The sequence below is a fragment of the Phaenicophaeus curvirostris genome, chromosome Z, assembly GCF_032191515.1.
Source record: "Phaenicophaeus curvirostris isolate KB17595 chromosome Z, BPBGC_Pcur_1.0, whole genome shotgun sequence".
NCBI lineage: Eukaryota > Metazoa > Chordata > Aves > Cuculiformes > Cuculidae > Phaenicophaeus > Phaenicophaeus curvirostris.
Genome location: NC_091431.1, coordinates 52,647,506 through 52,671,474, shown reverse-complemented (window position 1 = coordinate 52,671,474; position 23,969 = coordinate 52,647,506). Strand labels below are relative to the sequence as shown.

Here is a 23,969-nt window from a genome sequence, read left to right as displayed (position 1 = left end):
TGTCATTAAAAGTAAAGGCAAGTATTTAAAATTGAATAATAGAATGATTATGAAAAGAAATTCAGAGTTAACATTTTCTGGGAGTAGGACATGCAGTAGATAAAAGAGCAATTATGTTTAAACAAAGGAAGATATTTCCTTTGTTAAAACATAAATTGCTTTTTAACTTAAATTTGCAACATTATGTTGGGCACAACTCAATTTGATCAGAACTCTGCTTTTAATAGAAGAGTCTTATCTTTTTTAATTGGAAAAAAACACCCTTTAAGTGACTTGTCACTTACCTGCTGACGGTGAGAATTTGAGTTTTTCATATTAACAAGCAAAATCCATCTTAGCATAAATTTTTACATTGGTCTCTCACTTCTTGAAAGTCTAGAATGGCTCATGTTACTTCAACATCTAATACTACTTAAATTCTCAGTGATTCTATCTATAGGAGATACAAGTTGTAGTATGTCATCCTGATTCTCACAGTGACTCCATAATCCTGAATGGCATCATTAGCCTCTGACTCCATAGAAGTGTTTGCAGCATCACTTGCAAAGTTATAGTGTCAGTTTATCGGCTTCCATTTTGCTTTGCCTGTGTGTTTATATTCAACTGTGCTGATAATCAACAAAGTTAAGAACAGAAATGTAGAAAATTGACTGTGGCAACCCAGTGGAAACCTGGTAGAGGCATTTCTGGATTGGTGGGGGCTTAATAAGAATAATCTGAACTTTTTTATATGGCAATGTTTTCTCATTAGATTAATCCTGAAAATGAGATATTTTATTTTGAAAGAAAACACTTTTACTGCTTTGATCATTCTTTGTATTGCATGCTAATATGTGCTGATCAGACGACATTGGCTTTTTTCTTAACACACTTGTGGAGATGATTGTCTCCACTGTATGTAACTACAGAATAAGCATGGCTCTTTGGATAGACACCTCAGTGCTGACAGGTCACTTTGAGAAGCAGAGGGTGGAAATAAAATCTCATTCTTCAGATGTGCACGCTGTGATCAAGGAACTAGCATCCCAGGCTTTGATGCGTTAATTGCTTTAAACTTAAAGCACTGCTTTGTAACTTGCTTGATCTCTGTACTCATGTTTGCTTGATACTCCTGTTCATAGCTCCATGCTGTGAGCTGGCCACAGCGCTGTGCTGCAAAGTCCTGGTGTTAATCTTGCAGTTTCCAAGCCTGCCCCAGAACTGTGCTTGAAGCAGACACTTAAAGAAATTTCATCTGCTGGAAGTTACTCTGGGAAATTACACTGCAGATTTTGGGGGGCGTCTGCTTAAATGTAGGCTTTTCTGCTTCCTTAGGATGATGCAGTGCTCCAAGTCTTGGTGACTAGATCTCACCTAAAGGCAAGTTTATTGCCTCTGGACACAGTACTATTAACATACAATTTGTTTATTTTTAATAGATTGCAACTGTAGAGATTTTAAACAAGAAAATGTGCTAATTTATGGGGAATCTTGGTCTCTATGTCTGCATGCATGACCCTGCTGTGCTCCAAAATGTTTTAAGAATCAGTTTGCAATCCAGCCTTGTATTTTTTTATTAAAAAAAAAAAAAGGTAAGTTCCTGTAACTCCTTTTGAACTAAAAAAATTTAAGGTTAGTGCAAGAGGCTAATCTTCGGTAATGTCCTAGGATCAGAGATTAGACCACCCTCAACAGAATTAGGGGAAACACTGAAATTTGAAGTCAGATAGCTTGAGTGAAGTTTAATTACCTTTAAAATACTGTATGTTTACTTAAAAGAAATTGGAAAAGGTAATAAGTGGTCTCTTTACAGATCTTCATACTGTAAAGAACTAAGGCAGAGAGCACTTTAAATATTAGGAACATATTTGGGAAATGTTGCACTGAAAAAGTATTACAAGAAACAAAACAAACATGAAATTTTTAGGTGAGCAGAATAATACCAAAAAGATACCTATGGTGAAACCAGAGGTACAGGAGAAAATACAGTTCAAATAAAGAATGAGGTAGTAATGTAAGTTTGACTTTCTAGTGGCTTTGCTGTTTTGTGCAGGAATAGCACAGTTAACATTGTCCAGCAGCCAACTTAATGGGCAGTGGGCCAGAAGATTCTTCCCAGGATGATAATTCTTTCTACACTCCTAGAGTGTATTTCAAATAAATTAATGCGTAGTATGAAACGTGCTTGACCAAATACAGTCAAGTTTACGTTTTCAGTACTTGATGATTTGAAACTGCTGTGGATCAAAATAACAAATAAATGGGAAACTCAGAGCACGCTTCTTAAATGTACCTCGGTTACTTGTAATCCAAATACTTTTTTCCTTCTGTGAAGAGTCAATTCTTTCTGTACCCCTGTTGTGTATATATTGAATAAGACTATCAGAAACTTAATTTCAAGAATCTAAAGAATATATATATAATAGATGAAGAATATATAATCATGTAAGTTCTTGTAATTTTAACACATACATAGATTAAAAAAAAAACTTTCTAATATTTTCAGTTGTCTTTAATACTTAATTATTTATTCTGAATGGTTTTTTTTTCCACTCGCTTTGTTAAGCTTGTTCACTTGATCATCACTATCCAAGCTGGTTTGCGTTAGATTAGTTTTACAACATTTAGTCACAATGCCATAGTACTCATATGCGAATAATTATAGGCATCTCAACAGACTTCGCAGTCACTGAGGCTAGTAACAGGGACAGAGTGGCTCAGCAGGCAGTGCCTTATGCAATCTCAGTCTTACTTATAAATAGGAAGCTTTTTAAATATTAAAGCCAATCTGAAAACAAATAAAACTTCTGGTAGTCTCAAAGTCTAGTAAGACATTCGTTTATTTACTACAACGCTTGGGTCAAATCTTTCTCCGTATTTTTATTGTATCTATGACCCATTTGAATTTCTAGAACCGTTGGTCAAGACCAGCCCTGAGGGTCCTTGACTGAAATTTTAGGACTGTTATATTTTTGCTGTCTTCCCCTTTCCATTGTCAATAAAGAAGTACATTTAGTCTAAGTTTGTGGGGCTTTTTTATTTTTTGAATTTTTCCTTTATTGCAACTACGAATATATGAAAATGAAGGGGATAAAGAGCCCCAGGAATTCTCTAGCACCACTCAGTTTTAGGTCTGGCACAGGTCCCAGCTGTGGCAAGGAAGATTTAATTCCTCTTGCTGTTCTGAGGCTCTTGCTGGCTCAACATGCTTTTCCCCAGATTTCTTCTTCTGCTAGGCAAGGGTGACTGGCTGCTGCTAGAGGAATCAAGGCACTTGTAACAGTGGAGACCCAGCATAACGTCATCTTCATGCCCTCCACTAGACATCTGAAGTTTACATGAAGCAATAAATATTTGATATGACGGGTTTTTTCTTCAAATGCGTTCATTCTTAATTTAGGACCACATAGAGTTGATTCCTCTCACTTATCCCTGTCTTGCCCAACTCTGAAAACAAAGTGCATAAGCTGTACTGAGTCCAGCTGAGTTTTGTGAACTTCTTTTCAGCTCATCTGGTTCAGCTGCTTAGGTTTAGTGTTGGTTCATGCAGTATTGTTCCTCTACAGGATTGTGAAGGTTCAGGCAGACTTTGGAGCATAAAGTTTTGATTGATCAACAGAAATACTTCCAGATTTAACTTGGAATGCTGAATTCCCACTTTGAAATGAGGGTCAGATTGCAGAAGGACAGAAAGGAACTTTATATATATTATTTGACTGTTTTGATGTTTTAGAGCTTCCTGCAACTTCCTGTGTAACTTAAAAGGGTTGTGTGTGTTGACACTTCTTACATTTTAGGTGGTCTAGAACCTAAAAATAATCCAAAGCTCTTCCTTCTGACATTGAAACTATAACATAGGTTTCTTTCTTAAAGAAAAAACAAAACCAAAGCAAAACACCTTTCTTTATGATTTTTCTTCGTGATCAGCAAATTAGGCAAAGATAATGACATAGAACGTTTGGAAACTCATTTCAGAGGCCAGGTTATGCAATGTCTGACAAAGGTCCAAACTGACAGCATAAAACCATTTGTGCATGCTTGAACTGAATATGCTGTAGGATTTGTTTCTTTAATTTTGCTCTAAAGCCAGTAGAGCAATTGTGTTTCTGAAAATTATTTATACTTCTATATCAAGGGCTGTAAGAGTGAGTGGAATGCAGAGAGCCCGGAGCCTCCACTAGGAAGAAAATGGTCATCATCTCTCCTGATTTAGGCAAATGGAAAAAGGAAATTATGGGGTGAAGTGATGAGTCACTATCTCATTTGATAAATGTATTTGCTGTTGAAACCAGAACTCTTTGATTCATTCTAAAAAGTCTGTTTTGAGCGTAAGCCTTTTGTCCTGCTGCAGTTGCCAAAACTGCCCTGTAGTCATGAACTACTCAAGTAAGTTGCTTTTGACTTGCACTGGGAAGTGGGGCGGGTTCCTGCCAGAGGGCCTTGCCAGCTGCTTGTGGTCATGTTTCTTAGTGTAGGAGGCAAATTTCTATCTGCCAGATGAACATGTGTATCTGAAAACTAGTTCTTCCCACCTGCTATATTGCTAATGAAAACAAGGATTTTGCAGGCTGTTTTAAACTGAGGCAGAGCATTTTTTTCACAGTGATAAAATCATGATGATAGTGACTACAAAAGTCTTCGTGAGCACCACAGGGAGCACAAGGGTACACTTGGAAATACAAGTATAAATTGTGTATTAACGGTGGATCTGGGCAAGTCCGTGGTTGATGTGTGGCCCCACCTGCTGGTAGAGGAGGGAGGGAGAAGCTGCAATACCAAAATCTTCCATGTTCTGTTTTAATGTCATAGGATAAAAGTGAGAGGGTGCTTTTAAGAAGAGTTTTCTAGTTGGTCAATTGATATTTCTGGGAAAAAGATATTTCTTTGGGCACACAGAACGCCCTTTTGATCCTCAGAGATGACCTCAGATCTGAAAAGGCTTGTGTGGCTGAAATGCATTTTTTACGAGCTGTATCCATCAGTCTAGAAAAATACTGCCTTTTGTTACACAAAACTGAAAGAATACTGCACTCCTGTTTTGATGCTATAAAAATATTTGTCTGTTTTGTATCACACCAATTTTAATATGACTTTCTGAGGATACAACGGTGGCATTATGCTGGGTGACTTAGGTTACCTTTCTTTAGCATTCAGTAATATAGATTCAGTCTGTTAATAACTCCTGCTGACATAAATGTTCCTGAGGCAGATTTATAACAAGGCAAAGGTGAAGTAGCATGCTTCTCTCCCTGTAGCTGTGATCCAGGAACATCTGAAAAAAGTGCTGCTTAGAAAATTCTTACTTAGGTTTGCATATGATAACATCAGTTTGTGAGTTTCAGCAACACATGCTGCTAAGTATTTGCCAAGAATAGATTGTTCTGCACCCTGAGCAAATAACCATGCCTACTCAAACAGTTGTGTGATGCCATGTACGCATCCAGATTTTCTTGTGTGAAAGAACACAGGTGTTGTAATTGCAGCTGGCTGTGCACTCTTTCACGTCTACATCTTGCTGCAAAGTTGCTTTCCGTGATGAACATCCATGAAATCAATCTGAAGGCTAGAATACAAAGAACTCCTTTGTGTGCATAGCTAAGAATTAGAAGGGAAATTACAAGATTTTAAACAAATATTTATTTTTACTGCAGAAAGATTTTTAAGTCCTGAGAGTTCTTCGGTGACAGTCTAGGTACTTGGTAGAATTTAAAGAGAATTTGTTGCTTTAAAAGATAAAAAGGTAGTAACTCTGGTTAATGCTTGCTAACTTCTGTTCATGAATTCAGTAAAATATGTGCTATAATAAAATTCTATTTTGTGGTTTCATTAATAATAGAAGAGCCTTTTTTTTTTCCTTTTTTCTTTTTTGTTATGTATTACATTTTTGCACTTTGTTAAAGAAATGCTTGCATCCTTGGACATTACCTGAAGTCCTCGGTAAGATATTAGCAGCTGTAACTTTTTGTACTATCTTGACTGCTTGTTGTTCAGTCTTTTATGAATGCTGTACACAGCAGTCCACAAGAATAGCACTCAAACAGTACTCACCATGTGTTGATCCACTTATAGAACAGTTTGCATGTAAGACAACATTTAAAAATAATACTTATGCTGACAGCTTTTCAGGTAGTATGTGTCTGTTGCCAAAATTCCAAGGACAAATTTTCAGGAACTTGGTATTGCCCTGAGCTAGGAAACAATGTAATTCTGTATGATTTCTCAACTTTAAAAATATAATTCAAGAATATCTCGTTCTTCAGAAATACTTTATAGTTAATGGTATGAATTATGAAGAAGGTCTTTAATGGTTCAATTAACTGTCAGACAATTTGCTTGTATAATCCTCTGGATCTGTTCATATATGCTTGACATCATTTTTGTGTTAGAGCATTTCCCAGAGGTTAACATCCGAGATAATTTCTTCACTAGGGCAAGAAGTGAGATTTGACAGGTCTGAACATGCCATTTTTTCATCCCTGCTAGCAGACCACTCTAGTGTCCAGGATGGAAAGATGCTCCTGCAGAAGTCAGACTTGCTGCAAAAAGAACAGATTCTTCTGGTCCGTTCAGCAACCAGAAGCTCTTGCACAGCTATTGTATTTTTCAGTAAATAGGCAAGGCGTGTACGAGCCTGGTTTTCCTCTGTGATTGCTTTGATTTTTTTTGGTTTGGTTTTGGTTTTTTACTTTTATTAAATTGAGTTTCTTTATGGTGGAAAAAACAAAGATAACTCTGTTTTCCTTTCAAGTTTTGATGCTTCCTTCTAAAAAACCTGCACACTCAGAAGTGTAAATATACTGACCAAAAACCAAACTATTCCACTTATACACATCAGACTGGTGTAATTCAAGGGGTTTCCTTGTTCTTTCTCCTGTGGGATTGGATTGGTAGAATGCACAGGAGTGCTCAGACATGCTGCTGTATCCTTCTGCTCACCAGCTGGGAGTGAAGGGAGAGTAACACAAACTGAGGTCTGTAGTCTGAGAAGGGATTTCATGTCCCGGGAAGCATGATTGCACCATTTTTTTATGTCTTGTTTACAGATACAACAGTGGAATTTGTTTGTTGGGGTTAGGAGAGAAAACTTTAGTGCTGTCACTGAGTTCTTCCTAGATTTCCTCATCCCACTTGGACAAGATTTGTAGGGAGCAGATAAGCATGGAGAATTATTCTTGGTGGAAAAACTTTTAAATGGTATCAGACACTGCAGACCCATGTTTCAAACCATGTTAAAGCTTCTCCTGCAGCCTGTCTTAAAGGGAAGGCTTTTAATTTGTGAGGTTACCTCTTAATTTCCAAGCCATCTTTCTAAGCTGTTTTTGACTGGAGGTAGGCCAAAGCATTTAAATTGGAGAATTAATGAAAGAAACCACTAATTATGTGCTGTGGTAGATAAGGCTGCACAGCTGTGTCTGGTTTTGTTATCTTTCTGTCCAGGAACATTCCATAAATAAGCAGATAAGGGCAAAGATTTTCAGTCATTTTCTTACATGCACATGGTGTTCGACCCTGTGACCACACGTTCCAGTCCACTATTGCTAATTCACCATTTTTCATGTGCTGTGCTTGGGTGAAGATGCAGAAACTTTTGTTATGTTTACGAACATAGCCTTGCATTTTCTCCCCTCTGAGACACGGCTGCTTGGCACAGGTGAGGAGCAGCAGAGGCCATGGCAAAGCCCTCCTTCATTTTCTGCTTGGCTGGCATATGCTTGGGGCATCTGCCCTGCTGTGGTCTGCAAAGGGTTGTGAGGTTCCAGGACGCTGTGGAGTGGAACGAGGTGTCATCTGTTCGTTTGGTCTTCCCAGCTCCACTGGTGCATGGGTCTTCTGCAAGAGGTCAGTGACCTTCGAGAGCTCATCTAGAACAGGATGCTCTTGGCTGACCAGGCTCTGTACCTTTTACTGTAGTACAGTCTGTCATACTGTGTTCGATATTTTTTGCACTGTTTGCAATATAACTGCTCCCTTGGGAGAAACATCAGAAAATGTCATCCATTGACATTTTGAAACAAGTTATTTTGGGTACTTTGAAGTCAAAACTGTACAGATATTTGAGTATAATTTAAAATATATTCTTACCAGTCCAAATCGACTCCATTGTTCTGAAGCCAGAGTAGTGTAGCTAGTCATTAGCCTACATAAGCAATTTTCTTATAGGGAAAAAGACTTAGGGAGGCCTTTTGTTGCATTGCTAGGCAGTTCTGAGAACAAAGGAGGTTTTAGTGGTCCTTGCAATCTGGCTGAGTTAATAGAGAAAGTGTTAAGGAACTCACATTCAAAAAAAAAAAATGTAGCAAAAACTTTGTCTTGCATGTCCACAAATAAAGGACCTCTGTTCACTCAGTGAGGGGTCCTTAAGGGCACAGAGGGATGAATGTCTGAATTCTGTTTGCTTTGCTGTAATTTAGTACCATTAGTTGGAAAATTAGCATGCATTCCTCATTTGCTTTCATGTTTTTCTAACTTCCTTTTGGGTCATGCTTAGTCCTGACAACTCCAAAACCCTTCTGGTAGCATGTGTAAGCTGCAACCTCTCCATGCAAAATCTCTCTATTTTTACAATCTCATTATTATCAGGACACTTTTAGGGGGTTGTATTAAGTCAGTGGTTTAACCGTATTTACTACAGAGTGACTGGCATGATGTCTCATTTCTCTTGAACTGCCTTCTCGCTTTTGAGAGAACTCTTACTTTCTGCTAGAGGAACATTTTGCGCTTATAAGTTGTATGTAGTACTAATCATTGTTTTGGACTAGTCACATAGTGACATTTAAAAGTCTCATATCTTCACTGTTAAAACTTGTACTGAAAAGGATAGTGGGCTGTGGGTGCCTTCCCCAATGATTTAAGATGCATGAATTTGAGTTGCATGCTCAGCTTAGCAAAAAAAGGGGAAGGCAGTTACTGTTACGCTTTTTCTCCAGATGTTTCCTCCAAGACAAATATCTAGGGTTTTATTATGACACAGTAAGAAGAGGCCAGTAAGATGAGAGTGGTGGTGGGTTTTTTTGCTTTTCATTGTCTGTTTGATCTAAATAGCCAGTCAATCAAATACTGTGGTAGGTTGTCTGGTAGTTTAGAAGGAACATGCTCATGCTTATTAATGTGAGCTGCTTTCTTCTAAATAGAGTATTAAAATCTTTTATTAAAAATCCCTTTGGATGCAAACTACAAATAAGATTATTTTGAAGTACTGATGTTCTTAAAAATATTATGCATGGTTGGGTTTCTTTTTTATTTACTAAAAATACTTGTTTATACAAGAAGCAGCAGGTTCCTATCCTACATTCTCTTAAATTGGTGGCAAAACCGATTTTGACTTTAAAGGAAACAGTATCAGACCTATAGTCAAGGTTTAGCATTGGGACAAATATTACAGTTCTTATTTTTGCTTCTCAGGCAAAATTCCCATTGCCTTTAGGGCTTGGAGCACAAATGCTAGCCTTGTTCTAAAGAGACTGCAGTATACCAGATTGCATATAATATGAATGTGCATGAAGTACTGTGTGGTGAACACTGGTACAAATAGCAGTGTCTTGACTGCCCATTCACGTATTTCAAAGACGTAGAAGGCAGATGCTGTTATGATCATCTTTTCTGAGGTCTTGGGCTAATGCACAGCATGGAGTTTCAGTTGGTAATGTCTGTATCAAGCTTGTAGCTTCTAGATAGATTTAAAGTGTTACTAATTAGTCCAAACTCCTCTCTTTAGAACATAGTTAATGTAAATGACTTAAGTTTTTAGCCATTGTATTGTGCTTAATATAGTTAAGAATTGCAAATGTAGTAATGGAAATATCTTTATTTGGGGGACACACTTATAACTGTATTTGGTGATGATAGTATAGAGATGATTTTCACCATGTTATTTTCTTCTGTTCTATTCAGTCCTCTTTACTAATGCATGTGAAAAATTTGCTCCACACTGTTAGATCTTGGCTTGTATCTTAAACGGCGTGACCAGCAGGTCCAGGGGGGTTATTCTCCCTCTGTACTCAGCGCTGGTGAGACCGCTTCTTGAATCCTGTGTTCAGTTCTGGACCCCTCACCACAAGAAGGATGTTGAGGCTCTGGAGTGAGTCCAGAGAAGAGCAACAAAGCTGGTGAAGGGGCTGGAGAACAGGCCTTATGAGGAACAGCTGAGAGAGCTGGGGTGGTTTAGCCTGGAGAAGAGGAGGCTGAGGGGAGACCTCATTGCTCTCTATAACTGCCTGAAAGCAGGTTGTAGAGAGGAGGGTGCTGGCCTCTTCTCCCAAGTGACAGGGGACAGGACAAGAGGGAATGGCCTCAAGCTCCACCAGGGGAGATTTAGGCTGGACATTAGGAAAAAATTTTTCACAGAAAGGGTCATTGGGCACTGGCAGAGGCTGCCCAGGGAGGTGGTAGATTCACCTTCCCTGGAGGTGTTTAAGGCACGGGTGGACAAGGTGCTAAGGGGCATGGTTTAGTGTTTAATAGGAATAGTTGGACTCGATGATCCGGTGGGTCTCTTCCAACCTGGTGATTCTATGATTCTGTGATACTTCGGCAAGGCTGTTTTTCTTAGGGGTGCCTGCTTGGGAAATGGAGTGTGACAGTAACGAGAGTTTCTTATGATTGAGGAAATGATATGGTGACAATTTTAATTGTATATTCTGTTATTGTAACAAATTATTACATTTACAATAAATACAGCTTTATTACTTTGATGCATGCACACATATGCAGTGAATTACATGCTATAGTAGAGGAACATTGATTGTAAAATTAGGCATCTAAAACTTGTACATGTAATTACACCTTCTTGTAGTGTATTCCATCTGATAGAGTTTTTAATTACATAGTTGCCTGATCCATTTTCCTGCTAACCCTTGCTTTGTTCATTGTTGAGGTTTTCGCTGAATGAGAATTGCTTCATTCTGGTTGTTTAGTTTGTGGTCATAAGCCATCTTCACAGCCTTCGGTCTCTTTGGCAACTGGTTTCTTCATTGCCTCTTGTGTTCTTTCCAGTGATGTGGCTGATAACAGCTTCCTAGATCATCATATTCACAAATACCAAGTCATCTTCAGGTTACCGTTGTGAGCAGTGGTGGTGTGATAATTCTTGTGAGGAATGAGAAGGGCAAGAAAGACGATTTTAAGATAGTTCAAGGTTAATCTCAGTAATATGGAGTTCATGTGGAAAAATACTTCAGAAAGCTGAATTGGGGTTAGAACTCTAACTTAAAGAACTCTTAACACTAGCACTTAAATATTCATCAAGATAACTAAAACCAGAAGCCAGAGCTGCATTAAGTTTGCATTAAGTGTAAGGCTTTATTTGTCAGAAGGAGCTCCCTCCACAGCTGGCTTCAGTTAATTGAGGACTGGATGTACAAGACAGTTTCTTGCAGAACAAATCTTCCTGGGGTACCTGTGCCTGCATCATCCAGCTTCACTAGCAAAAATACATATTTAAGCCTCAAAGCCGAAGGATAATTAGTGTGAGAGCACAGACTCAACAGATGTGATGACATAATTTAGTATTGTCTCATTTGTTTCCCAGTTCTGAGAGTTCAGAGTTTTATAATATGTACAGTATGTCTTGCAACAGAAATATGCATTTCAGGGATGTAGAATCATAGTATGGTTTGGGTTAGATGGAATATTAAAGGTCGTCTCATTCCAACCCCCTGGCCATGGGCAAGCACACCTTCCCTTGGATCAGGTTATTCAAAGTCTTATCCATCCTAGTCTTGAACATCTTCATGGATGGGGCATCTGCTACTTCTCTGGGCAACCTGTGCCAGTGCCTCAGCACCTTAGTAGTAAAAAATTTCTTCCTAATATCTAAACTAAATATCCCCTCCCTCAGTTTAAAACTATTATGCCTCATTCTATCACTACACTCCCTGATAAAGAGCCCCTCCCCAGCTTTCTTGTAGGACCCCTTTTGAGTACTGGAAAGCTGGTATAAAGTCTCCCTGGAGCCTTCTCTTTTTCTAGGCTGAGCAAGACCCACTCACTCAGCCTGTCCTTTTATGTGAGGTGTTCTTGCCCTCTGATCATCATTATAGCCCTCCTCAGTACTCACTGTTAACAGATCCATGTCTTTCCTGTGTTAAGGACTCCAGAACTGAACACAATACTTCACGTGAGATCTCCTAGGAGAAGACTAGAGGGGCAGAATCACTTCCCCTGCTGGTTACACTTCTTCTGGTGCAGCCCAAAATGTGGTTGGCTTTCTGGGCTGCAAGCACACATTGCCATCTTGTGTTGAGCTTCTTATCCACCAACACCCCCAAGTCCTTCTCTTTAGAACTGCGCTCAGTCCTTTCTCCACAGCCTGTAGCAGTGCTTGGGCTTGCCCTGATCCAGGTGCAGGGCTTTCCAATTGGTCTTGGTGCTGTTATCTTTATTCTACAGTGGTTAAACTGCAACCTTATTTTATTAAGAGATGTGTTGGTGTGATTTCATCCCAGTGTGATAGTGTTTTTTCCTGAAGTACTGTGTTGTTACCATCCAACACCAGATTTCTCTTTTGTGGAATACTGGTTTTGAAAGTGGAAATCAAGGCAGCTTCAGTGTGGAAGATAAATGAGTAAAGGACGAGATAGAAAAAATACTCTCAATGCCTGAAATGGTTATTCATTAACTTTCCAGACACGGTAGGGCATGGGAAGAGTGTTCTGCCTTGAAGGAATCTGTCTTACACCAAGCCTCTATGCCATGTTGGAGTATATGCTTATTTCTTATGAAGTCATCTGCACAACCCTTGTGTTTTTACATTTTTTCTTACTTTGTATATTCTGGATACTCGTATGGAAATGGCAGGGTCATTGGGTTTGTATGTACTAACGAGACGCAGGATTCTGAAGAACCATTGCATTTGATCTTTGAAAACCAAGACTGTGTGAATGCATGCTCCTGTAAAAACTCCAAATTGCGAAAATTGTTTGTAGTGGGCTCAAGAAGCATTTTACAGATTACGTGCAAGGACATTCATGTGTGTTTCGTTATTTTATTGCTTTAGAAGACTAGCATTTAAGTTGGCAGATCTACTTATTAAAAGCAAGGCACTTTGGCTGGCAGGATTACAGCATAGCAAAATGAGAAAGAGACCAAATGCTGAGGGAAACAGAGAGACTATATAATATGCAGAAAGTGTGGAGAAGCTTTAAAGCCAGCAGAAAAACGTAGACTTAAATGTGGTTCCAATTTGTTCTGTTGGGCTCAAGTTGATAGCCATGCAGAAGTAAAAGCATGAATTTCTCTCACTTCAATATGGATTTAATGTTTCGGACAATGTAAAGTTTTCTGTCATGTTAAGTATGGTTTGCTCACCTGTTCGCAGCCTGTCAGAAATCCTTAGTCCAAGTTTATTTTTCCTGACTGAAATAATAATAATTTAAAAAGTAACTTGCTTTGAAGCCTTACAAAGCACTGCCAGATCATGGCATAAGTGGATGCTCTTAACTGGCTCTGCAACTTTGTTCTTTGTCTTGATCAACTTGATGAAAGACTACAGTATTGCCTCCCAGTATAGGTAAATTTCTACATGTAGTTTGGTGATACGTAATTTGTAGCTGTTTTGGGGAAAATAAACCAAAACAAAACCAAACGGAATTTGGAATTAAGCTGTCATTCTAGGTTTTGTAAGCAGCAGCCAAACAAAGTGAGTATGTGTGACTGGAGAGGTTGGCACATGTGGCCTAGAATATTCACTTGATCCTTTGCATTATGTATTCCTAGCTGAATGTCAGTAGAATAGCAAGCCCTCTCCTCTTACCCTGTTCTCTAAGACTTCTCAGTTTGAGACCAAGTTTTGAAATGTGGGAAGCTGACTGGTGGAAAGCTGACTGTTCTAGTGAAATACAAGAGAAATAGAAGCAGAAGGGCTGGCTCCCCTGAGAGATGAAATGTGCTATTTGAAAAAAAAAAAAAACAAAAACAACCCAAACAACAAACAAACCATGGAACAAAAAGCATTTCATTTAAGACAAGACCTAGATTCAGATAACGGCTTAGATCCATCTCTCTAAAAGAGGCTATTATTGGCACATTTACCATGAAACAGTAGAACCCTTTTGGAGGTGGTAGGCTTGTGTTTGGCAGTTCTGAGTCCTGCAAGCACCGTGTACCTGGAGGTACTGTAGCAGAGTTACTTGCATGAGTTACACCAGCTGTCTACTGCATTTACCGGTTTTGAACAACTTCATCTTGCAAAAGCCTCGGCAGAGTTCTTTGAAGATGCCACAGCTATACAAATTAGTATACAACGTTTTTCCAGCTTTGTGCTCAACTTTGAAAGGGTAAGGGTAAAATTAGAAGGAGATACGAGTAGAAAGATGCTTGTTCCGATGTAGCAGGCAGTTCATGTGAACTACTTGTAAAAACAGGGAGTCATAAGCCTGTTTGAAAAATCAGGTCACTTTAAAATTAATGCATTCCTTTTCCTTCTGTTCTCGACAATGAACTGGTTTTCATGGAATGATCTGGGAGTTGAGACATCCTTTCCCTTCTGGGCATGGTCTACATTTAAATAAATCAATAAATTCCTTTAAGAAAGGTAAAATGAAATGAGAAAGAGGTGTTCACTTCTGGTAGGGTCAAATAAAGGTAACTCTGGTTCTTTCTTTTGGCAAGATGACCAAGGGATTTCTCTGGAGCACAAAAGCAAAAACACATGTGAGACTTCCTTTTTTTTTTAACTTTTCCCCAGTAGGGTAGCAGGAAAACAACAAGGATATACATGGCCTTTTGACAGAATAGCAGCCAATTCCCAGTCCTTGGTGGCCAGTGTGGAAGAAGGCTTGCTTCTTCCAGCTAGCAGCTTTTCAGTCTCACCAACCTCCACCCATTTCTTAGTGAGTCATAGCTGGAAGACCTTTTCACATGGTTGATCACATCTTGTACAAATTAGGAATGTATTTTTGCTCCTTTACTGCATCCTATAATCAAAATTCTGAAACAACTGAGTGATTGTAGCTTTAAGCTCTGTTTGTATGTATGTGGAAATAGAGAATAGATATATAGCTAGATAGTGCCATTATGTTTTCAGATGTGAGTAGGTTAGTTAGAAAACTAGCCAACTGTCTTGACGGAAGCAGTATGGTACAAAAACTGTTTTGGGGGGGGGGGGTTGTGTGTATGACCTGTAGAAGCTCTGTACACTTGCAGCACTTAAGTATTCAACAGATCAAAAGATTCAACAGATTCTTGGCATGTTAATTTTTACACTCGGTACTCTCCTAATTTCAGAGGCAGTCAGCTTGAGCACTGATCCTTCTCCCCACAAATTTTCTGTAAGGAGGTGAGAGAATGTCCATAGCCCATTTACCTGTGCTGGTAAATGGCCAGTGTAAGGGAACTGCCTGATGTTAGAGGCAAGGAAGGGAAGCAGGTCGTCAAAGTACTGCTTTGCCTCTTGAGTCTTTGTAGAGGACCTAAAGAGCTCCTGTCGGCTTCACTGGAAGAGCAGCTTTCGTTTGGTCCATCCAAGTCAAAAATAATAGGGAATATGTTGCCAGTTTTTAACTAGGTATGTGTATATTATGAGTTTGCACAGACTCTCTGCAGTTTAGGCTTTCCAGGACTGCTTACAAAATAAGTTCTGTAGTTATTTCAACCTCTTCTCCTTAGCCTTGCTCCCTCACAACGCACTGCTTGTTTTCAAGATTGACATTTTGCTTTGTTTTAGACCTGTTAAACTCTTTAATGCTGAAGGTCTTGCTTGGAGGTTGCAAAAGTATTTCTCTAATTGAAGTGCTTAGAATTATGCTTGAGTTTTCTTAAAGACAGGTTTTGCCTCTTGCTTTTAGTCTCTTTACAAACCAATATTCCCAACGTAGACTGAAATCCTATTTCATACTTCTTTACCCTGAATTCAGGTAATCTTTGGCTTGCAAAAAGTGATGTAAAAACATATCCAGTTTTTCATGCTAGTTTTTCATTAGCACCATCTTTGGTTTTATTTTCAATTCTTTTTTTATGCTTCCTATAAACAGATTTTGCACTATATGAGTTTCTGCAAGTTAGTGTGCTAGACAGTACACAAACTAAGATCTTTGTCCAGTCTCAGTTAGCCAGCCATTTGAGAACCTTACAGTTTTCAAAAGGTCCATGAAACTCATTCACTGCTTTAGCCACCAAGGTCTAAATTGAATGTACTTCAGCTGTGGAATGTGAACAAAAAGTGGTTTATGGAAGAGAGGTCTTTAAGTTCCTGCATTTTGTATAGTATCTAGATAGTGTGAAACACATTAGAATGAGAAATCAGAGTTGACATTACTATGCAGAGAAATCTCAACGGGTGTCTGATATGAGTCAGAAAATCTTGATGCATACAGACTGAGAGTATTCTTCTTCATCTGAAATTAAAGGTGATGATGGGATTAACTGTCTGTAGATCTAGTTCAGGAATTTCCTAATAATTATGTTGTTACTGTATTTGTGTCAGATCAGCCCGTGGTTTAATGACTGCAAGGATTAACCCAGTTTTACTTTCTTATAAGATTGCGTTTCAGCATTTCTGTATTTCTTTTGCTGCAGCTAGAGCCCTAAGCTTTTTCCTCTTTTTAAGAGGAAGGAAAAGGCTTGCTTTGAAATATAGTAGTTTCTAGAATAAAATGCCCTTCTGATGCTGGATTGCTGTTACTATTATCTGCATTTTTTTTCTGGGTGACTGCTATACACTCATTTTTAACTTTCTGTGTACTTGTAACTGTTTCCCATAATCCTCAAAAGATGAAGTAGCTGTTTTGGCTTTTATCTTATCAGCAGCTTCTGCCAGTATTTTATGTAAATCTTCCAGATCTAAACAACTTGAATTCTCAGTCACAGTAATACACACTATCTTTTTCTTGCAGGGGTAAAGAGCTTATTCTTTTCCTCTAGATTGCTTGCCTGTGAGTAGTTCGAGGGGGTTTTGTTGCATTTTTCCCCCGTTAGTTTCCCCACAGCAAAAATATAGCAAACCCAAGTATTCTTTCAGAGCAAAACATACTGTCCTGAATTTTAATGGATTATGATTATTGAATAAAAAAGAATGCCTTAAGATATGCTTCTCAAGTAGAGTTGTTATCACAAACAGATGATTACCTTGCATAAGAAACAACTTCATGGTACCAAAAAAGAGGAAACAGTAGTAAGGAATAGGGATCTCTTAGAGGTGGGACAGGACATTCTGGAGTGAGTTCCAGCATTCCCAGTATCTCAGTGAACATCAGTCCTGCAGGCCTATCTCTGTTACAAAGAACAGGTGCTGCTGGGGCACCATTATTAACTGCCACCATGCCTGTGTGGAAAGGCAGTTGAGACTGGTTAGTGCCAAACTATTCATAAGAAGATACATGTCACTGTGTTTTAGGTAAAATAGTTCTAGCACAGGAACTCATTGTTAACTTATTATTAACTTGCATATAAGCTCTTTAAAATAAATTATGCTTTTACTGGTTTCACTGCTCCTTTTGTAAAAAAAGGAAGTCTAGAGTGCAGAAGTTAATAGATTATCATGACTTTAATATCCTTGGGAAAGATGAGTTAGAGTTTGTGGTAGGTCAGCTGGCATCAGTTCTAAGAGATCACTTGATCAATCACAAGACCAATAAGGGAGGTTTTGTTTGTAGATAACGATCACAAGTTTGTTCTGATTCTCATAAGGGCTTCTAGGTTCTACTACTTCAATCTGGATGTTTAATGACAACAGTAACCCTAAGGGTTGCACTGGGAACCTGATAAGTAGGTCACAAGATGCAGCTGCCAGTGGAATGTGCTCTGCTTGTCATCTGCACTATTCACACTAAACTTGATGTGTTCTGTATCAGTGTCATGTATTTTCCTTCTTGATGTCTTGTATGGTTTTATGTCAAACCACTGGCAGAAGCTGTGGTGAGATTTTTATTGGCAGTTAGTCTCTCTAAGGAGAACTGTGCAGAATTGCTCAAATTCTTGCAGAGCTCAGCTCTTCACTGACCCTGGGGTAGCAATCCTGAAGCAAAAGGAGGGAATATAACAAGAATCACTTGACAAAAGAAGCGTTTCACCAAGTCCAGCTTCTTAGTTGACCCTGTCCTTCCACTGCTCTCATCTCTGTCATCATCTCCTTGGTTGTGGGGGTGCATTGACTTGGTACCCACATGACATTTACCTGTCGTCTGCTACTATCTCTCTGACTGAAAACTGCTGGCAGGGAACTTGTAGGCATCAACAAGGCATGAAAAATAGGTCTTGCATTACTGAAATATTTTCCTTCTCTGTCCTCCGAATCACACTCTGACACTTGTTCTGTTTAGAGACTTTAACATGCTTTTCCACTTGAAGCGATGCTCCTCAGGACTGCTACCTGCTGTGCTCCTGCACATCACACCAGGCTCGGGGTGATCCCTTGAGAATGAGTGGTAAGAGGAAATTACACATCAGACTGCCACCTCTGAGAAAAGCATTAGGAACCCTCTAGCCGAGTCCTGTGCTCCAGACTGCAGAAAGGAGTTGGAATACTCTTCTACTGAAGGGTGGCAGTAACAAAGCCCTGGTGCTAGCCTGCTTGGAGTTCAGCTCCAGCAGTGTCTGTCCTGAGCCCTATCTGTGCTTTTTGACTTATTGAGTGCCCTCCTTTACCTAGAAGCAGAAAAGCATCTTTTACTACATTCTTGCATATTTCTTATTTTACTGTTTCTGCTTATCCTGCAGCTCTTGAAAGACCAGTTGAATAAGCAGGTGGGTCTTCCATCTGTTGGGTTTTTGGAGGGGTTTCTTTTGCAAAAACAGTTTATGCATTACATACGACATTATAAGGCAGTGCACTGCATGCCAGAATATTGCACTTGGCTGATATTTTTTTCAGAAGCCTTGTAATTTTTCCTCACAACAGGGCTGCTTATTTCTCTATATTTGTTAATTCGATTTGTAAATAGTTGCAGTCATTTAAAATCCAGAATTCAGTTCTAGTTTCTAAAGGAGTATTGCAAAATCTCACCCATAGAGGGAAGCAAAATACTGTCTTTACAGCAGTCTTGACTACAAGCTGCTTTTAAAAATTATCTGTGCTTCAGCTGAAGCCAACAAAGAACATCTGTTGTCTTATTTATAGCTCCTGTTTCTAAGAAGTATATTCTGTAGCAGATGAGAAAAGTGCCTGACAGCTCATAATTTATAAAGTTACTGAGGTTTAATCTGATAGAATATTATGTACAGAATTCCTTCCCAGGACAGACAGTATCACTTCCATTTCAACAAATGATAGAAATAGGGCTTATGAAACATTAAATTACTAAGTGTGAAATATGATTAGCAGCCACTATTGAAAGTATTAAACAAAGGAATATAGTACTCTACGTTAAGTTGCTTGGTGGTTTTATTTTTCTTATTATTTGTGCAGCTACACTTTCCTTGAGCTGGACACTGTTGTCTTTTTTTTCTGTCTCTCCACACTTTTGTTTTGTTTTGTCTTAGAGGGATTTTTGTTGATTAAGGCAGCAGCTCTGTGACAAGTGTTCATTTTTCTGTCAGAGAAGGATAAAGAGACCCCAGATTTCTTTCGGGAGAATTGGTACATTAGAAAGTATGATTTTCTATATCAAATCAAAGCTTTGTTCTATCTAGTTTTATCATTTATAGTTTATAGATTATTTTCTTGTACTAGTTTGTGTTTTCCTGGGCTTGTTTCCCCTCTGTTCCCATAGTTGCCCCTTATTCTCCTGAGCCCCAAGGGTGCAGCTGATACAACTTTATAAACGGGGATGAAGAGAGGATTCAGTTCTCCTCCCCTTCAAACTTCCTGCATAATCACCATGCACATGATATTTTGTCAATCAGATCATTGCTTGCATTTATGGACTGATAAACCTGGAAAGTATCTAGGCAAAGTATTTGCTGTGTCTCAGTTACAGCATTGGCTTATACAGCTGACTGTGCTTTTCTGATGTGTTGTCTGTAGCCGGATAAAATGAAGCAACCTTAACTTTTTATTCCAACCCCCCTGGATTCAGAGGGTTGGACTACAAATGGCCCAGTCATAATATACGTATATTTCTGTTACATACCACATGTATTATAACAAGTTGTGTATGTTTTTCCACAAAAGCAAATTTGAAATGCCCTTTTTCAAGATTATAGGTGTTTAAAGTTTTCAGTGCCTGCCTTACACAGAGGATTCTGGAGATGCTGGCTTTGGATTTTAGACAGTGCACAGGCACTGACTGGAGTTCAGAATGCCATGCTGAAAACTCCAGTAGTCATCATGCTTGGGAATAAGTGTTTTCAAAAAGTTCTTGTCACTCTGTATTGCAGAAATAGAATTTTAGCAGAAATCTGGATGCTTAGAAAAGCTATTTGAAGTCCAGAAGCGTATTAGCTGAGTGCTGTTTGTCAGTGAGGGTTAAATGTTGTCATTGAGTTGCCCTAGGAAGGGTGTTCTGCTTTATTCAAGGTATTTCTCCATTGAAGATGAAGAAAAAGATGAATGACAGCTGACGTGATAAACCATTTTTACAGTATAATCCTGTATTTCCCTCTGCAGCTAAAATATTCAGCATACCATTAACAGAGAATATCTGAATCAAGTTGTTAGTTCATCCTCTAGTTCGTATCTGACATGTACTCACCAGTGAAAGAAGTAGACTGCGCTGGCTGTATAGTATTGAAGGATTTTAGAATTGACGGTATTTCTATCTAGTTTCCCGGTTGTACTCCAGTCATGTAAGGTCACTAGCAGGCTTCATTTCACTATTCCTTTTTATAGCTCTGTGGTCATTCATATTGCAATAAATCTTGACTTGCAGACATTTTTCTGCCTTCATACAAATGGACTTCTTGGGAGACTGAAGGCTGATAGTGTTGGTGGGCCATACCACTCCTTTTTGTAGGAATCTTCACCTCTCTTCATTTCTCCTGGATCTAGTCTCCTTTGGCTGCTAAGGCTTCTGTGGTATTCTGAGTCTGTAGTCTGCCTGTTTGATGACATCTGATAAAAATAAAAGACAAGTAATAGTAGACAGACTTATTAAGCCACTTGTAATGATGTGTCAAATTCACTGAAGCTTAAATAACTTTCATATTTTTACATTAAAAATGCTGTCTTTTAAAATCTTGCTAATGAAAGCAGTACAGGAGAAAGTGGTTGAACCCTGAGCAAGCTTTTACTCCTGCCATTTTCAGTGATGCTTTTAGCCTCTAGAAGACTTTAACTGTAGCCAGACTAAATCATCTCAGGTCATTGGGGTCTAAGGAGAGGTACTTTACTCTTCCAGCAATTGCAGCTGAATTTACTTTCTATTACAGCCCTTGATTTATCTGAGACACACAGTGACAACAACTTTTCACTCTAACCTTGTCTTTCTTTCAGTAATAGCAGCTAGGCAGTTCTGAACACTCTGCCTGATCTTTTGGTAAATACCATTCAGGTCTCTAAATTACAAATGTTAAGGCAAGGTTATGGTCCGCAGATCTCTCTGGTATTTATTTCTATATGTTATTAAATTCAGCCATTATGAATCCTTATTGAAATTCAGAATCTCTTTCAAGGAAGATGGGTGATAGTAGTGGGACATTTTTTTAATTCTGTTTCCCAGTACCTAGTAGAGTACGTAACTCCTGAAGTAACATTTCAGTCAAGAAAGCAAGCTCCCACGGATCCCAAATTTTCCATACCAAGCATGGGTATGAACTTACTCAAGTAATGTTAAGATATAGTTCCTGTAAAATATTTAGAAATAAACTCCTTTCCATGTATTGTTACATTTTAAGCTATAGTCTTTTTATATATTTTCATTTTTCATTCATCTTCTGGCGGTGATGAAAGATTTGGCTCAGAAGTGTCTGAAGCCAAATTCCAGCTTTAAATTTCCACTTGTCCTTGCCAGATACTAACTCCAAAGTATCTCTTTTTACTGAGAACCCTTCCAAAAGGTGCAGCTGTGTACTGGTTTCATCTTGCACTTTGTAGCGGTGTTGGCAACCCTTGAACGTAAGGTATGCTCTCATCTCCCACACTGCCATTGCTTTGGAGCTGTACAGGACTGTCTGTATCAGAGAGAAGGAAGAGTTTGCAGATAGGAGCAAACCCTGACTTGTGGTTCATCTCATTGGTTCTCGCTGTCGCAAGGTAAAAATAGAGCTAGTGGAAAATGTAGCTTTTCTCATGTGTCATCAGAAGCTTCCTTACTATCTGGAGACCCACTACTAGACTTGTGATTAGAAAGAAGGCACAAAAACTGCATGACAGCTTCTCAGGACCTTAACATTTTGGAGACCGTAGAATTTAAAAAAAAAAATTACAGGACTCGGAGGGAAAAATGATTGCTTTAAGTGAAAAACTGATATTGGATTGTAGCAAAAGGATCTACAAAGTTGCTCAGATTCTTAAGAGTGGACTTGGTTCTCCAGACCTTTGTGCTGTGCTACAGCACGCTTCAAAGCAAAAGACACTTTTAAAATCAGGTACTAAATACAGGTTGCATGAGGGCCTTCACTCTCTTCTGCTGAGACTGACCTATCTGAAAAGCTTTCCTTTCCTTCCGTAGATCTTAAGACGCATGCTGAATTTTCTTCACCTAATCTAGAATCAGGACTTCTGTAAGGATATCTTCTATTCTGTTTCTAGGAGTCAGCATGTTTTTCCCAAAGTTAGGTGGTATTTTCCTTGGCTGAGCCTCTGCCCTTTCCTGTCAGCATCTTGAAATTGAAGGGCACTTTTCCCAAACTTGGGTGTCTTCTGTGTAAATACTTTAAACTGCCTTCAGTTCTACAAGTACCGTTAAGTCTGTTTGGGTTTTTTGTTTGTTTGTTTGTTTTTCTGAAAGATATGTGTTTTGTAAGGCGTTTCACCTTTAAATGAATGTACTTTCTCTTTTGTGGAAATGTTCAGAAGTTTAAAGTCGGTGTGATGCTATGAGATAATTATATTAGAGGTGGCACAATGAGTAGGAAATCCTAGAGCAAGTGAGACATTTAAGTGATTTTGATTTGTTAATACCTTCTATGTGTTGATAAAGTGCATTATTTTTTCAATATATAACTGTGTGACTTAGATGTAGTCTTCTGTTGTTGTGTTCAAGGCAACTGCAGGTTTTGTACCTGCCACTGTGTATGTGCATGTGTTCATTTGTAGTTTTGCTGTAGAGTTTATACTCACAAGTGTGTGCATAGTACTAAAAGAGAGATTAATATCCTGAGTTTTCAGTCAAATACACAAGTATTTTACAATTTATGTGTTCATGGAATAGATTGTCATTATGTTAAAGGCTCTCTTCATATCTAAAAGTTCATCAATGTCTCTGGTACATACAAATTTCCATTTTTGAAGAGAAGGAATGGGGTACAGGGGGGAAGAGCTATCAGAAATCCTCTGAAGTCCTAAAATATTAATGGTTGTCCAATTGCATATTTTAAGGTAGCAGACGAGTGTTGGAAATCCTTCCTTTTAACCAGTGTGCCATTTGTTTACATATATATATGTTCTGGTGACATGTTATAGATGTTCCTTAAGTACAAAGGTAAATATGTAGCTTACAAAGCCCTTCAATTTCACGAAGGATATTATTAATCCAAGAATACTGTACAAGAAAGAGTTTCAGTAACAGATGATGATACAAGCCTAGTTTATAAGCTAAGATCCTGTTTAAAGTGTAGATCCTGAAGTGTCAGGTAGGCTGGAGGAAGAGGCACTCTTTGATTAGGTAATCTGGACAAGGTCTACATCCAGACCATTCTTTATGTCCTGTGGAGGCAAACCATTTTCTGTAGTGTCTTTCTTGACCCTGCAAGAGCTTCTTCCCATGAACTGAAGTCTTCACCTAATACTGGATTCTGCTTTTCACTTTGTTTGGACTCCATCCCTCATGTAGAAAATCTAAATCTAGTAGAAAACGGAATAATTTTTCTAAATATACTTGGTTCATAGGTTTTTGGAGTGTATTTCATGAGATGATTTCAAGGCACATCTTGGTTAATGCAAGAAAGCATGGTGCGCTCTGCTGCATAGTAGCTTGGATGGACTGTCCTTGAACTGCTGAGCTGTCACCTGAAATATG

The 23,969-nt window shown here is 38.7% G+C and overlaps 1 protein-coding gene across 2 annotated transcripts in view; it reads left to right on the top strand.

Annotated features, from left to right (window-relative positions):
- The window catches only part of PIK3R1 (phosphoinositide-3-kinase regulatory subunit 1), a 55,193-nt gene that overhangs the window by 1,234 nt on the left and 29,990 nt on the right, over positions 1-23,969 (top strand). Inside the window, exon 1 of one of the 2 annotated variants that reach the window (XM_069880727.1) lies at positions 22,218-22,377. The exons of the other annotated variant lie outside the window; for it this stretch is intronic. Coding sequence (XP_069736828.1) covers positions 22,233-22,377 — 145 coding nt within the window. The 5' untranslated portion in view covers positions 22,218-22,232. Of the gene's footprint in view, positions 1-22,217; positions 22,378-23,969 lie in introns of those variants that run through there. 2 annotated transcript variants of the gene reach the window in all.